The sequence below is a fragment of the Chiloscyllium plagiosum genome, chromosome 14, assembly GCF_004010195.1.
Source record: "Chiloscyllium plagiosum isolate BGI_BamShark_2017 chromosome 14, ASM401019v2, whole genome shotgun sequence".
NCBI lineage: Eukaryota > Metazoa > Chordata > Chondrichthyes > Orectolobiformes > Hemiscylliidae > Chiloscyllium > Chiloscyllium plagiosum.
Window position 1 is genome coordinate 77,130,018 of NC_057723.1, and position 17,167 is coordinate 77,147,184.

At 40.6% G+C, this 17,167-nt stretch overlaps 1 protein-coding gene across 1 annotated transcript in view; it reads right to left on the minus strand.

The window, feature by feature from the left end:
- The window catches only part of LOC122556864 (histone-lysine N-methyltransferase NSD2-like), a 278,778-nt gene that overhangs the window by 120,425 nt on the left and 141,186 nt on the right, over positions 1 to 17,167 (minus strand). The window contains exons 7-9 of the mRNA XM_043704119.1: positions 9,612 to 9,733; positions 6,116 to 7,301; positions 4,494 to 4,615 (exon numbers count right to left, since the gene is read on the minus strand). Of these exons, the coding sequence (XP_043560054.1) occupies positions 4,494 to 4,615; positions 6,116 to 7,301; positions 9,612 to 9,733 (1,430 nt within the window). The remainder of the gene's footprint in view (positions 1 to 4,493; positions 4,616 to 6,115; positions 7,302 to 9,611; positions 9,734 to 17,167) is intronic.

A 17,167-nucleotide genomic window follows, 5' to 3' on the forward strand; every position in this document is an offset into this window, starting at 1 on the left:
CTCACTCCCCACTCTCATCACCTTTTTCCTCTCCTCTTCCCCCTTTGCTACCCTTCTCCCCTGTTTTACATTTTGCCTCTGCTTCACCCATCCCCCCTCCATTCCCCCACATATTTTGTCACATAGCACTGGCTTCAGCCTTGGTCATTCACAGCTCCTAATCTCCCTATAATCTCTCTATGCACTGTCATTATCACCTCGTTATTGCTACCTTTGCTTCTGGAGCCAAGACTCACATTGACGTGAAGCAAACTGATTTGGACCAGATATCATCCCATTACTTCTAGTTACAAAACAAAGTAAAAACAATTGGGAAGAACCTTAGTGTGGGTTATGTCCACAGTAGAGACAAAAAAAAACTGCAGATGCTGGAATTCAAAGTTAAAAATTACACAACACCAGGTTATAGTCCAGCAGGTTTAATTGGAAGCACACTAGCTTTCAGAGCGCCGCTCCTTCATCAGATGATACCGAAGGAGCGTCGCTCCGAAAGCTAGTGTGATTCCAATTAAACCTGTTGGACTATAACCTGGTGTTGTGTGATTTTTAACTTTGTACATCCCAGTCCAACACCGGCATCTCCAAATCATGGCTGGAGTTCAAGGTAGACAAGCAGGAGCAGGGAAGAACACAGCAAGCCAGGCAGCATCAGGAGGTGGAGAAGTCAATGTTTTGTGTGTAATCTTTTTTCAGGACTTGTTATATTCACAGTAGGCTGTGCTTCCATTCCTACACAATGGAAAAGAAACTTAGCAGTGTATATTCCTAAAAAGGCTTAAAGATTGAATTAAAAACAAAGGCCAGAGGAACCCAGAGGAATCCCATACTACTGGGTCATAGTGTAGAGTTGCTCTGCTCTCACTAAAGTCCAAGTCATAAAAGTAAAAGTAGGAATGGATCTGGACTCGAGCAAAATTATACAACTGCTAGGGTACTCATTTAGTCCAACACGAAAGCAGAGAATAGTCTCAGCTAGGCACAAAGCACGATCTTAAGTCAGCATTTAATTATCAACATTGATTCCATCTTTTGAGAAGTATTTGGTCAATTCTTTAAGGAGCTAATTGGCACTGTCTTAATTGTTATACAGGAGAATTATATATCTTTTAATCTGACATGTTTGTTGGTGGCAATTGCAACGTGAACATAATTATCTGCTTAAATTCACACAACTATAGCATTCAGAAAAAAAAGACAAGGTTGATTTCAGTACATGGACGTGAAGGTAATGAGGATGCTCAGAGAACTGAACTTATTATCAATGCAGGAATGTGAGAGAAAGAGACAGACAGAGACAGAGAAAGCGATTTTGGTCATACTAAATCCCAATGTTTCTGCCACCCCATGCGTTTTTATATGCTTCCAAATCAGGAAGGTGTGCGGTTTAAATTGGAACTTGCAGGTTGCATAACCTTGCCTTATCCTCTAAAGGGTTTGAAAGTGCTACCAAAGGAGGCTTACAGAGTACTGCAGTAAGTCTCATTTATGGTACACACTGCTTCTCCGGTGTGCTGATCGTGGAGGGAGTGAATGTTAAAAGGTCCTGTGTCGGGGTCTCAATTAATCACAATATTCATTAACAACTTAGACAATGGCAAAAAAGGCAAATATCCAAATTTGCTGACAACACAAAATTGAGCAGCACTGTAGACAATGTCGATAATAGTATAAAACTGCAATAGGCTATTAATAGATTGGGTGAACGGACAAAGCTGTGGCAGCTGGATTTTAATATAAGCAAGAGTGAGGCAATCTATTTCAGACTGACATAGGAAAGATCAGGGTACATTTTTAAAAGAATGCCTGAAGTTAAATACAGTGGATGGCCATCAAGATTTGGGGGTTCAAGTGCACATCTCTTTAAAGTGTCACGAACAGGTACAGATAATAGTCAAGGCAGCTAATAGAATGCTGGCCTTCATATCTAAAGGACTGCAGTATAGGGATGTAGATGTTATGTTGCAGTCATACCGTACTTAGCGTACTGTGAGCAGATCTGGAAGCCATACTTTAGGAAAGGCGTTTTGGCCCTGAAGTGAGTTCAATGCAGGTTTACAAAGATGATACCTAGATTTCAGGGGTTAAGATAGGAGGAGAGATTAGAATGCTAGGCATTTAATCTCTAGAATTTACAAGGTTAAGGGATGATCTAATCAACGTGTTCAGGATATTAAAGCCTTGATTAGATCAAGGCAGGGAAAGGCAGAGAAGATAAACATTAACTATTTCCACTGGTTGAAGATCTAGAACCAGGGGGCATAGTCTAAGAATTAGGGCCAGGCCATTCAGGAAAGATGTTAAAAAACACACAAGGAGTAGTGGAGGTTTGTAACTGACTTCCTCAAATGGTGATCGATGCTAAATTTCAATTGGAGATAGACGCATTTTTATTAAGTAAGGGTATCATGGGATATGAGCCACAAGTCAGCCATGATCTTATTGAATAGCAGAGCAGACTTCTGGTGTTGAATGGCTTACTCCTGTTCCTCCATCCCATGTTCCTAGGTAGATCATCTTGAGCATCAAGTGCTGTTGCAGCCGCAGTCATCCAGCCAAGTTGACAATAAACCACAGTTGTCTTGTACCTTTTAGATGGGGACAGACTTTGGAGAGTTGGGAAGTGAGATACTCACACATAGAATTCACAGTTTCTGGCTTGGTCTTGCAAACATAGCATTTACAATGCTCATCTCATCAAGGTTTAGTCAGTAAAGCCAGATCATATGTTAGAAATCAGAGCCTGGCCTCAGCAGATCCAATGGTGAATGCTGCTCAATATAAGCCTAATATATGCCTAAGATTGATCCTTTCTGTCAGAGGAACAGGTTGTGAGGAAAGACTAAAGAAATAGCAAGCTTTTGACCTTGAAACAAAACAGACAGGTGACCTTTAGGGAGGGAAATCTGCCATCCTTATCTGATCTGGTCTATGTGTGACCCCAGACCCACAGCAATGTAGTTGACTCTTTAGTGCCCTCGGAAAAAAATAGAGCAATTAGGTATGGGCAACAAATGCTGCTCCAACCAATGATGCCCACATCCTATGAATGAATTTAAAAAAAATTTAAATGGTGATATTAAAACAAATATGGATGTAGAAAGGGATCTGGATGTCCTCGTACACCAGTACAAGTAGACCAACAAGTGAAGCAAGCGATTAGGAAGGCAGATAGTGTATTGGCCTTTATTGCAAGAGGATATGAGTTCAGAAGAAAGCTTATTTTTATGTAGTTATCAGGGCCTTCATGAGATCAGACCTGGAGCATTGTGTGCAGTTTTGGTCTCCCTACTTAAAGGATGTACCTGCCAGGCAGGGAACATTAGCAGTGGTTCAACAGGCCAATACTACGGATGGCAGAACTGTCGAATGAGGGTAGATTAATGAATACAGGCCCAGCCAAACCAGAGTTTAGAAGGAAGAGAAAGGATCACATTGAAAATTAGAAAACTCTAACATGGCCAGATAGGCTTCATGCAGGGAGGATGTTTTCCCTGGTTGGGGAATCTAGAACCAGGGGTCAGATTCGCAGGATATGGAGTATGTCATTTAGGACTAAGTGAGGCAAAGTTTCTTGGGATATGGGGAAAATTGGAATGTGGCTTTGACATAGAGGATCAACCACATCATTGTGAATGGCAGACCAGGCTCAAAGGGTGAAATGGCGTATTCTTACTCTTACTCTCTATATTTGACTATTATCTGTACTTCCAAGCACAATATTCTCACAGCCACTTTGTGCAATACCATTTTTATTTCAGCAGCCATAAAACAGCAGTTTGATTGGGTGTTATCACCCACCTTCAATATGATGCCTGCACATTGGCTTTGCTTTTGTTTTTAAACTTGTCAATTGTTGGCACTCTACCTTGTAACTTAGCCAGCATGTTAAATGTCATTTCAGCTTTTTCCAAGCCTGCAAATATTCTTTCTCGCCAGCTCTAACATTTACTTTTAGTCATCTACACGTTCCTGTATGTATTTAAATCTGGTCTATATAGTAATGAGTGGATTGCAAATTGTAAGTTAATACATACTTCACCACTATGAATGAGATTTACATCAGTTTCTAAACAGTGGGAGTAAACTGTTCTCTACCTGAAAATCAATTCTACTAATTTCATTGCTCAGGGCTGACATAAACATTACAGTACAATAATTTACAACGCATTGTGCCATTGAAACACTAATTCTGCTGATGGCAATGACATTGTATAAAAGTACAATTTATATAACTGAGAGAAAGCTGGAGAAACTCAGCAGGCCTGGAAATATGTATGGAGCCAGAAACAGAATTAATGCTGAGTATGGTATGACTCTTCTTAAAGAATTTATGTGATTAGATTTGTTTAATTCTGTAAAACCAGAGCCCAAACATTCATAACAGGAACTTTGGGAACTTGTAGAATCTTAAAGCACTGCTGAACTTGTATACCTTTTCCAAAATGTTTACATTACTCAAGAAAGAAAGATTTTGAAGAAGTCAAGACACATACCCTTAATAAGCGATGAAGATCTTGTTTAAATTTCTTCTTTGGGATAAAAAGTTGATCAAAATCTTCTGTTGATTCTAACAGCTTCTTCGTTGGTTTTCTTTGACGCTTTCCTTCAGCATTTTCTGCAACAAAATGTACAGAATAGTTTTATATAATTGCACCTGGGTTCAAGTCCCACTTGCTCCAGAGGTGTGTAGTAACACCTCTGAACAGGTTAATAAAAAAAATCAAATTGCATGACTTGAAAACTGACAATACAAAAAGAAACAAATTAATTTAGCAGTGCAGAGAAAGTATTAAAGTTATCACACGGTACAATTATACCCAACACGCTTTAGGATTCATAATTCTTGACGATTATCATCCAAACAAAATAGAACATAGAAAAATTACATAATTGTATTAGGAGTTCTAATTTACAATAGGGCAAATTCAGAAATAGTGCTCTTGACACAGTATCTCACCCTAACACATCAGGGAAGTCCTGTGACTTACACTCCCAAAGGGGGAAGCTCTGTTCTTAAAATGTAACCTTGCTGCTTTTGTAAAATCTTAGTGTTAACACCAGCAGAGATTGGACATCAATGATCTCTAAAAATACAGGTTGTGCATCTTTACATTTACCTTTCTTGCAGAAAGATATCTCAGACATGATAGCTATAGTGATCCATATCCCTCTGCAGACTTTGCTCGACCACTCATCTTAGTGTCATCTGCGAACTTTAACACACTGCACTTGGTCCCCAACTCCAAATCATTTACATAAATTGTGAACAGTGATTCTCAATACTGAGGCACACTACTAGCCATTGATCGCCAACCAGGAAAATACTCATTTATCCCCATTCTTTGCTTTTTGTTAGTTAACGAATCCTCTGTCCATACTAATACGTTGCTCATTACACCATGCACCTTTACCTTGTACAGCTGCGTTTTCTGCAGTACCTTGTCGAATGCCTTCTGGAAATCTAGATACACCACATTCACCAGTTCTCCGTTGTCCATCGTGTTCATAATGAACCCATGCAGCAACTGCCCAATGGGACAATTTCTATCCAGATGTCTAGCTATTTCTTCCTTGATGATAGATTCAAGCATTTTCCCCACTACAGAAGTTAAGCTAATGGGCCTGTAGTTACCTGCTTTTTGTCTACCTCCTTTCGTAAACAGTGACTGAACACTTAGCTGAACGACTTAATTCTTTTGTTAGTATTTTCTAAGAGAATCCAACTGATGTTATGTTTGATGACGAGACCAATTTAGTGAGCAGAAATTTCAGCATTTAAAAATATGGTTGGCTTCCAGAAATTTTATATATTGAAGTGTTAAAATTGTAAATTGAAATGTTTACATGTTAATATCACAATCACAATTTTTAACTCAAGCTCTTGCTCTCCATAATCTCCCACCATTGCTCTACATTAATATGTTTCTTCCTTTTTATCAACTTGATACTACATTTTGTCCCCAATTTGGTAAAATACTTTTTAAAATGTCCCAATTTAAAGTGATCAAATAAAGCCAGAGATTACGTTTATGTCTTCCAGGATAATGCTTTTTAGAAAGATTTGAATAAATCGGACTCTAAAACTTGCACAGAATGCAATGGAAAATGTTCCTACCAGGTGAAGTGGACAGTTGTGAAAGTATTGTCTCTGCTTTAGCCCCAAGAGCTGGTTGTGGAGTAGAATATATTTGTTTAGTATTCAGATAGTTTCTGTGTTGCCACCTCTTCTTAACAATACTGCCTGTTTTAATCGGCTGGGATTCTGCTTGTTGTGTTGAACTTTCTAAGGATACGGGCAGAGGGACTTCTTCTGCTGGTATGGACTGGTTACATTCTGTTGCTAGAGCAGTTAGGGCATCTGTGGCAGGTGAGAATTGGAATTGTTCCTTAGTAGGTAAAACCTGGGACTGATCTTCTGCATCCATGAGGTTGGACAGTTCTGTTGGAGGCATGGGCAGACTTTGCTCTGCCACATAAATATACTGGGACTGTTTCCCTGCTGGCATAGACTGAGATTGCTCCACTGCTGACATGGTTTGGAATTTCTCCACCGTATTTGTGGATTGAGAATCTTCTGTTGTAGGTACAGCTTGGGACTTTCGTATCGTAGGCAACAAATGAGAATTTTCTGCTGGAGGCAGAAACTGGCATTTTTCCACGGCAAGTGGGGACAGGGGTTTTACAACTGCGTGTACGGACTGGGGTTTCTCCACTGCAGCGACAGGCTGGGACTCCTCCAATGCAGCCACGGTCTGGGGTTCCTCCACGGCTCGCACAGTCTGGGGTTCCTCCACGGCTCCCACTTTCTGGGATTCCTCCACTGCAGCCACGGTCTGGGGTGCCTCCACTGCAGCCACGGTCTGGGGTGCCTCCACTGCAGCCATGGTCTGGGGTGCCTCCACTGCAGCCACGGTCTGGGGTGCCTCCACTGCAGCCACGGTCTGGGGTGCCTCCACTGCATGTGTAACCTGGATTTTCTCTACAGAAGGAGCAAATGAACACTGGTTCACAGGAGATGTGGGTATGGCTGGCTTTACTACTGATGCAGAGAGTGCTAGCTGCGCTACAGGTGAGGAAATACCTTGGACCGTTAAAGGTATTGGCACGGCTTGACATATTATAGATCTTGACGTGACAGGGTCTACTGCAATCGTAGATGGGGCCATTTCTTGTGTACAGGCTGTATGTGAGTGATTCAAATTCCTTTTGTGCCGCCGCCTCCTCTTTGATTCAGTATTGCTGCTTCCAGATTCTTGTGATTCTGTTTGATAGGTTGCTTTGTCTAAACATTCTGTTGCGTCCTATGAATAAAATGAAAACAAATAGTTTTTGTTTTGTAAGGCTTAAAGAGGTATTAAATTGCTTATTGCGGGCAAACAAAGTACAGGTTATATTGTGAAAATTAAACTGACATTATCATTCATGCTCCCAGTATAACATCAACATTTAGGTGGTCAGCTGAGTCCATTGTGTGTTAGATCAATAGCTATTTCCTTTCCATACTTAGAGTTCCTTATTAAGAAAGCCAACAACAACTCTCATTTATCTCCATCTACCAGCTCATCTCCATCTTCGTTCTCTTCACATTTCTGTAACTTCTATCAATCTTGTCTTACCATTCTTTACTTCAGATTGTTCAACCTGGCATTTTACCCAAAGACATTAAAGATACATAGAATAACTTATAATTATATAAAGTTAAAAATCACACAGCACCAGGTTATAGTCCAACAGGTTTAAATGGAAGTAATAGCTTTCGGAGCACTGCTCCTTCATCAGGTGGTTGTGGAAGACACAATTGTAAGACATAGAATTTATAGCAAAAGTTTACAGTGTGATGTAACTGAAATTATACATTGAAAAATATCTTGATTATTTGTTAAGTCTCTCATCTGTTAGAATGACCATGTTAGTTTCACTTCTTTCATATGTAAATCACAAAACTTTTTTTAAAAAAGTTATATTGTCAGGTTAACTTTAACAATTGGTGTCAGCCCAGATAATGTGTCGAAGGTGTTAGCCCCCTGTGTTCTGTTGTCTATGCCATAATGTTTAGACTGATTCTAATCTAAAAAATGAGTTAACAAAGTCTTATATGGATTCATGCAGTTTTTTAGCAATGTAACTCTGCAAGTACAAATTCACCCCACAAGCATATATGTGTATGCGTGCATGTGTGTGTGTACATAGGAGTGCCTGTGTGAATGTGTGTGCGTGCATTGTGTCTGGGGTGGGGGGTTGTGAGTGTCTGTGAGTGACAGTGTATATGCGTGCAAGAGTGTAAAGGGGTCTAAGTCTGAGAGGGTGCATGTGTGTCTGTGTGCGTGTCTGTGTATAGGAGTGTTTGTGTGGTAGATAGATTAGATTAGATAGATTCCCTACAGTGTGGAAACAGGCCCTTTGGGCCAACAAGTCCACACCGACCCTCTGAAGAGCAACCCACCCAGACTCATTCCCCTACATTTACTCCTGACTAATGCACCTAACGCTACGGGTAATTTAGCATGGCCAATTCACCTAACCTGCACATCTTTGGAGTGTGTGTATATATATATATATATATATTATATATATAGGAGTGTCTATTTGTGTGTTTGGTGCAACGGTGGTCACCTGTAGTGTGTCATGAGACTTAACAAACAATCAAGGTATTTTTTCAGTATAAAATTTCAGTTACATCACACTGTAAACTTTTGCTATAAATTCTGTGTCTTACAGTTTGTACTCCACAACCACCTGATGAAGGAGCAGCGCTCCGAAAGCTCGTGCTTCCAATTAAACCTGTTAGACTATAACCTGGGTGTTGTGTGAGTTTTAACTTTGTACACCCCAGTTTAACACCAGCATCTCCAAATCATTACAGTTATATAGCATCTTTAATGTACTAAACTGTTCCAAGGCACTTCACAGCAATGTTATCAACAAACTTTGACACCAAGCTACATAGATGATATTAGAAATGTTGATGAACAGCACAGTCAAGAACATAAGTTTTAAGGAGTGGATTAAAGACAAAGAAAGAGAAAGCTAGACAGGTTTAAAGAGAAAATTTCAGAGCTTATGGTAATCATCTTGATCAGTAGGGAAATCAAGGGATACAGGGAAAATGCAAGCAAGAGGACTTGGGGAATGCCGAATCAGCCATGATTCTACTGAACAGTGAAGTAGTCTCAAGGGGCCAAATGGCCTACTCCTGTTCCCATTCCTTATGGTCATAACCAACCCTCAATTCATGCAAGTATGTTACACACATTTCCATGAGTTTTGATTCTGTTTGCTAACCTCTTTTGTACAATATTTTGAAACGTGTCAACTTAAAGGACATGAATGTAAAGTCTGAAGTAATTGAGGCCTGCAACTAACTTGCATTGAATATTGTGAAGGAGGAAAGCAGCAAGCTTGAGGCCAGCCATAGATATAGGTTTGTAACAACAGGAGAGGGCCATTGACACTGATACCAATGATAATGACCTCAATTCTTCATCTGTTTTCTGTTTCAGCCATCGATTCTGTACTTTTCCTGACTTCAATAACACAAAGCTCTGTACAAGGAATATCAATATTTGAAAACTACTCAAAAAAAACATACAAAGAATGGGACGACAACATACCTGATGTAACAGCTGAAGGCATGTTTTCAGTTTCTTTTTAGAGATAAATAACTGGTCATAATCTTCTGTTGATTCCAGCAGTTTTTTACTGGGTTTCCTTTGGCGTTTGCCTTCAGTAATAACTGCAATCATACAAATATGGATGGAAATTATACTTTATAGAATAATACATTAACACTTTTCATACTTTTAAAATTTGGGATATACTACTAAAAATGTTATTTTCAATGAGAGCAGTTAGCAACTGAAGAGGCCTGCAATTAAATTTTTGATCTGAGAGAATGAACAACATTAGTAGAACTCTTTGTTGTACTTTTCAATTGTTATTTTCTCTTTGCTATGAGATTTCCTCTGAATCTTATAATTTTTGTTATTTTGTTTTTAAGGCATTTTCTGTGGCAAGAAAATATATGTAGGTTCACTGAATTATTTCCACTATATTGTTAAATTGTAGTTGAAATGTCTATACTTAGTTAATCTTCCCTCTTTTCCACACTGATTTGCTCTGACTTCTGAACTATAAATCTTGATTATATATATTGATACAGAACAGCTTGCACTTAGCTGTAAGTTTCAAGTGGTGCTAAAAATACAGTAACGAAAGTGGGAAAAGGGCTTAATTTCCTCTTTTCTACAGAAAATCTTTGTACATTATTTAACATAATTTCTTCAAGTTCTTCTCGAGGCAAGTTCCATATTGTGACACTGTGCATTAAACATTACATTAGTGGTTTTCATTTAGAAGCATGAACCTAGTACTTATGTAGTATAGTATACAGCTCTTCATTCAAAGTTGCTTAGCTGGAAATACCTGCTTTGATTTTTCTTTTGCATTAAAGAGACAACTTAATTTGAATTACCAGATAATTCAACGTTACATGCAAAAAAAACTTGTAAGTAAATAACAAATGTTATTTCACCCTGTCTCTTAACATATGGAGAAAAATAAGAGATTATGACAAAAGACAGGGAAAATTGTTCCCAATAGGTGTCATTCACATTGCATCAATAACAACCATCACACAACTGAATAATAAGGATACATCTATTCTTCATGATCTGACGTAGTAATCAAGCAAGAATGTAACCATTGCACCTTGGTGTCCAATGACTTTATCAACACTGAATCCTCACTATCAACATCCTGGTGTGTTAACATTGACCAAAAACTGAATCAAATCAGCTAGATCACTCCTTTAGCTTTAGGTCAGAGGTTAGGAATTCTGCAGCAAATAAATCACCTTCTGTCTCTCCAACAGCTTTCTATCATCTACAAGGTCAGGTGTGAGATGAAATACTCTTCATTTGCCCTAAATGGGTGTAGATCCAACAACACTCAAGAAGCTTGACACCATCCGAGAGAATTCACCGATCTTGACTGGCACCTCATTTACAGCCTTCAAATGTTCATTCACGTTGCCACATCCACCGAAGCATAGTGGCAAAAGTGTATACCATCTACAATATAAACTGCAGGAACTTATCAAGGCTCCTTTGACAGCACCTTCAAAACCCATAACCCCTATCACTTAGGAGGACAAGGGGAACAGATTCATGGGAACAGCAGCTGCAAATTCTTCTCCAGATCACACACCATCCTGATTTGGAACTATATCATCATTCCTTCACTGTTGCTGGGTCAAAATCCTGGAAATCCCTCCCTAACAACACTGTGGGTATTCTATACCACAAGGACTGCAGCAATTCAAGAAGGCTGCTCACCTAGGGATGGGAATGCCAGCCTAATTAATGATTCCTATGTCCTATGCATGAATAAAGAAAAGTAATGGATTAATTCTAAATAGAATAAAAATCAAACAGAATTATCATTGAGCATAAACTCAATGAACAAGTCACTTAAAAGCATAAATACATGCATAGGTTAGAAGTTAGGTAGTCTTTAATAAGTAACTCACCTTTTTTCCACCCTCTCACAGACCTTTCTTTGTCCTTGTCCACCTAACCCTTGCTCAACACCTGTTAGATCTGTAAGATTTCCCAGTTCTGATGAAACGTCATCAACATCAAATATTATCTGTGATTCCCTTTCGAAAGATGCTGCCTGACCAGCTGAGTATTTCCAGCATTGTCTGTTCATGTTTCAGATTTCCATGCAGCATTTGGCTTCCAAAGTGAATCACCTCACACTTTTCCGCATTAAACTCCACTTGCCACATCTCAGCCCAGCTCTGCAGCTTATCTACGTCCCTCTGTAACCTGCAACATCCTTCAGCACCATCCATAACTCTACTGACCTTAGTGGCATCCGCAAATTTACTAACCCATCCTTCTACGCCCTCATCTGGGTCATTTATAGAAATGATAAACAGCAGTGGACCCAAAACAGATCCTTGCGATGCACCACTAGTAACTGAACTCCAGGATGAATATTTCCCATCAATAAGCACCCTCTGTCTTCTTACAACTAGCCAACATCTGAGCCAAACTGCTAAATCACCCTCAATCCCATGCCTCCGTATTTTCTGAAAAAGCCTACTGTGGAAACTTTATCAAACGCCTTACTGAAATCCATATATACCACATCAAACGCTTTACCCTCATCCACATGGTTGGTCACCTTCTCAAAGAACTCAATAAGGTTTGTGAGGCACAACCTACTCTTCACAAAACCATGTTGATTATCCCTATCAACTTATTTCTTTCTAGATGATTATAAATCCTATCTCTTATATCACTTTCCAACACTTTACCCAAAACTGAAGTTAAGTACGCTAGTGTATAATTAGCGAGGTTGTCTCTACTCCCCTTTTAAACAAGGGGTTAACATTTGCTATCCTCAGTCTTCTGGCACTATTCCCGTAGACAATGACGACAAAGATCAAAGCCAAATTTCCTCCCTGGCTTCCCAGAGAATCCTCGGATAAATCCCATCCGGCCCAGGGGATTTATTCTTTTTTTTTAACACTTTCCAGAATTGCTAACACCTCCACCTTGTGAACCTTAATCACATTTAGTCTAGTAGCCTATATCGCAGTATTCTCCTCGACAACATTGTCTTTTTCCAATGTGAACACTGAGGAAAAGTATTCATTTAGCGCTTCCCCAATCACTTCTGACTCCATGCACAACTTCCCACTACTATGCTTGATTGGCCCTAATCTTTCTCTAGTCATTCTTTTATTCCTGACATGCCTATAGAAGTGGGTGAGTCTACAATTGTTGCAGGGAAGGTGCTCCAAGCCCTTACTACTCTGAGTAAAGTATTTATCTCTGACATCTGTCCGATATCTATCACCCTTCAAAGCTATGTCCCATCATGCGAGCCATCACCATCCGATGCAAAAGGCTCCCACTATCCACTCTATCTAACCCTCTGACCATCTTGTGTGCCTCTATTAAGTCACCTCTCAACCTTCTTCTCTCGAACGAAAACAACCTCAACTCCCTCAGCCTTTCCTCATCAGACCTTCCCTCCAGACTAGGCAACATCCTGGTAAATCTCCTCTGCACCCTTTCCAATGCTTCCACATCCTTCTTATAATGCGGTGACCCGAACTGTACGCAATACTCCAAGTGTGGCCGCACCAGAGTTTTGTACAGCTGCAACATGACCTCGCGGCTCTGAAACTCAATCCCTCTACCAATAAAAGCTAACACACCATATGCCTTCTTAACAACCCCATCAACCTGGGTGGCAACTTTCAGGGATCTGTGCACATGGACACTGAGATCTCTTTGCTCATCCACACTAACAAGAATCTTACCATTAGCCCAGTACTCTGCATTCCTGTTATTCCTTCCAAAGTGAATCACCTCACACTTTTCTGCATTAAACTCCATTTGCCACCTCTCAGCCCAGCTCTGCAGCTTATCTATGTCCCTCTGTAACCTGCGGCATCCTTTGGCACTATCCACAACTCCACCAACCTTAGTGTCATCTGCAAATTTACTAACCCATCCTTCTATGCTCTCATTCATGTCATTTATAAAAATGACATACAGCAATGGACACAAAATAGATCCTTGCGATACACCACTAGTAACTGAACTCCAGGATGAACATTTCCCATCAACAGCAACCCTCAGTTTTCTTTCAGTTAGTCAACTTCTGATCCAAACCGCTAAATAATTGTCAATCCCATGCCTCCATATTTTCTGCAATAGCCTACCATGGTAAACTTTATCAAATGCTTTACAAAAATCCATTTGCGCAACATCAACTGCTTTACCTTCAGCCACCTGCTTAGTCACCTTCTCAAAAGAACTCAATACATTTTGTGAGGCATGACCTGCCCCTCACAAAACCACGTTGACTATCCCTAATCAAATTATTCCTTTCTAGACTATTATAAATCCTATCTCTTATAATCCTTTCCAACACCTAACCCACAACCAAAGTAAGGCTCACTGGTCTATAATTACCAGGGTTGTCTCTACCCTCCTCCTTGAACAAGGGGTCATCTGCTATCGGCCATTCTTCTGGCACTCTTCCTGGAGACAATGACGACATAAAGATCAAAGCCAAAAGCTCTGTAGTGTCCTCCCTAGCTTCCTGGAGAATCCTAGGATAAATCCCATCCGGCCCAGGCAATTTATCTATTTTCATACTTCCCAGAATTGCTAACACCTCCTCCCTATGAACCTCAATCCGGTCCAGCCTCAGTATTCTCCTCAACAACACTGTGTTATTCCTGTATGAATACTGACAAAAAATATTCATTTAGCGCTTCCCCTATCTCCTTTTACTATGTGCACAACTTCCCAACTTCCTTGACTGGCCCTAATCTTACTCGTCATTCTTTTATTCCTAGGCGCAAGTGAAGACTGCAAATGCTGGAGATCAGAGTCTAGATTAAAGTGGTGCTGGAAAAGCACAGCAGGTCAGGCAGCATCCGAGGAGCAGGATATTTCGGGCAAAAGTCCTTCATCAGAAATGACTAAATGATGAAGGGCTTTTGCCCGAAACGTCGATTTTCCTGCCCCTCGGATGCTGCCTGACCTGCTGTGCTTTTCCAGCACCACTCTAATCTAGATTCTTTTATTCCTGACATATCTATAGAAAGCTTTAGGGTTTTCCTTGAACCTACCTGCAAAAGACTTCTCATGTCCCCTCCTGGGTCTTCCTTGCTTTCTCTTTTGGTCCTTCCTGGGTAACTTGTAACTCTCAAGAGTGGGATCAATGAAGTCACTGTGCAAGAGAGCCTCCTAGCTGAAGCCCAACTGGACTTCAAATGACTTGGTCATGAGAAAACGTGACAAGTGAAGCATATGAGCTGGAGTGTATTCCGATTGAAGTGGACATCCCCGCCAATCCAACTGAGCTTGGGGAACACCATTCTAGCGAAGACAATTACATAGCCTCACTCAGGATAAATCCTGAAGAGAGGGACTCTAGGGTCAGCCCACAGCAAAACCCCAAGACAAAGCCAAGCCTTGGCTAAACAGTTAAAATTTTCTTCAGGATTCGAGCCAGCAAGCCATTGTAGTTGCTGCAGGTATGCAGACTCAAACAACAACAGAGTTCCACTAGCCCAAAACTGACAAACAGAACTCATACACTAGTATCCAGGAGTGTGTACACCTCGAAATTCCACCTACATATGGTTGGAACAGTTAAATTGCTTGACAACATCAAAATCATAAACTATTAAAATAAACATCTGGTTAAATGGTCACCTGGTTGTAATGGAGGTCAATACCGACGTAGCCATTTCAGCGATTGCAGAACCAGTCTTCAACAACATTTGCTCTGAACTTCAACCCTTAAGTTTCCACAAACCTCACCTAGACTGACAACCAATACTGGGGAACATTTATAGATTAAGGTTACAACTTTGGTTCCGGCCTCTTATGAGAAGCAGTTGGCTCAGTTTCCACTGATTGTAGTATAAGGCTTGGGCCCAATCTTGATGGGACAAAATTGGCTAAGAAAGATTCACCTAGATTGGCTGAACAGTTTTCAATTCGAAATTGTTGCCTGAGTGAAGTCCTAATTAAATACCCTAAGGTTTTTTAGGAAGGTTTAGGGACTATCAAAAGGAGCCAAGACCACCTTGCATGTTAGCCAGGAAGCAATTCTATGATTCTGCAAGGCCTGCCCAGTGGCATTTGCCTGATAGGCAAAAGTAGAGGCAGAAATTGGAAGTCTGGAAAGCAAAGGAATCATCAAACCAATTCACTTTGTGAATTGGGCAGGACCAGTCATACCGATTATGAAGCCAGATGGGTTAGTTTGTATTCAAACTGCTTTTTGCAGCTAGGTAAATACTGAATCCTTCATATAACGCATTTAAAGGCAAAGCTGGTAGAAGGGCTGTCCCTTACAAAGCTGGACATGAGTCATGAATACTTGCAATTGCAGTGAGAAGAGATTTTCAAAAAGTATGCTACAATTAATACCCATAAGAGTTTATACCGATATACGAGACTGCCATTTGGGATATCATCAGCCTTTGTAACTTTTCAGCAGAAATAGAGAACATTTTACAAGGCCTATCGCACCTCCCCTCCCCCCCCAACCAGGGATGACAATTAATCTAGATGAATTGCTATAATAGGGAAGACCATTAAGAAGCACTTAGAGAACTTCGACATGGTCCTTAGATGTTTCTCTCAGGCAGGTGAATGCCTTAGAAAGAAAAACTATGCTCCAGAGATCCCAAGTGTCCTACTTGGGCTACAGAGTGACAAAACTGACTTACACCTGTAGGAAGATAAAGTGAGGACAATCAAAGGCGCCACAGCTCCTACGTCTGTACTGGAGCTTAGGTCTTTCCTTGGGCTGGTGTATTATTACAGAAACTTCATACATAACCTGGCCTCCACACTGTCACCTTTGCATCAACTCTTAAAGTGGCAGCTGTGGAAATAGTTACACAGGCAAGCCATGGCTTTCAGGGAAGTAAAGAAACTGTTATCATACTCTAAGGTGTTGGCCCCAACTATGATCCCAAGCGAGATCTGGTACTGATGCGCGATGCCTCCCTGTACGGCATCAGGGTAATATTAGCTCATAGTTGGCTAATGGAGAGGAAAAATCTTCTAGGAGAAAGTGAGGACTGCAGATGCTGGAGATCAGAGCTGAAAATGTGTAGCAAGTCAGGCAGCCTCCAAGGAGCAGGAGAATCGACGTTTCGGGCATGAGCCCTTCCTGAAGAAGGGCTCATGCCCGAAACATTGATTCTCCTGCTCCTTGGATGCTGCCTGACCTGCTGTGCTTTTCCAGCAACACATTTTCAGCTCAGTAATGGAGAGGAAAGCCAATAGCGTATGTATCCAGGATTTTAGCTAATGCAAAGCGTAAATACACCCAGATAGAAAGGGAAGGTTTGGCGGCCACATTTCGAGTCAGCAAGTTCCACCAATGATGTCAGAGGTAGTTTCTTTACTTAGAGAGTAGTTAGGGTATGGAATACTTTGCCTACATCGGTAGTAGATTCGCCAAGTTTAAGTGCATTTAAGTCGTCATTGGACAGGCAAATGGAAGTACATGGAATAGTGTAAGTGGGATGGGTTCAGATTAGTATGACAGGGCGGCGCAACATCGAGAGCCGAAGGGCCTGTACTGCGCTGTAATGTTCTATGTTCTAATACCT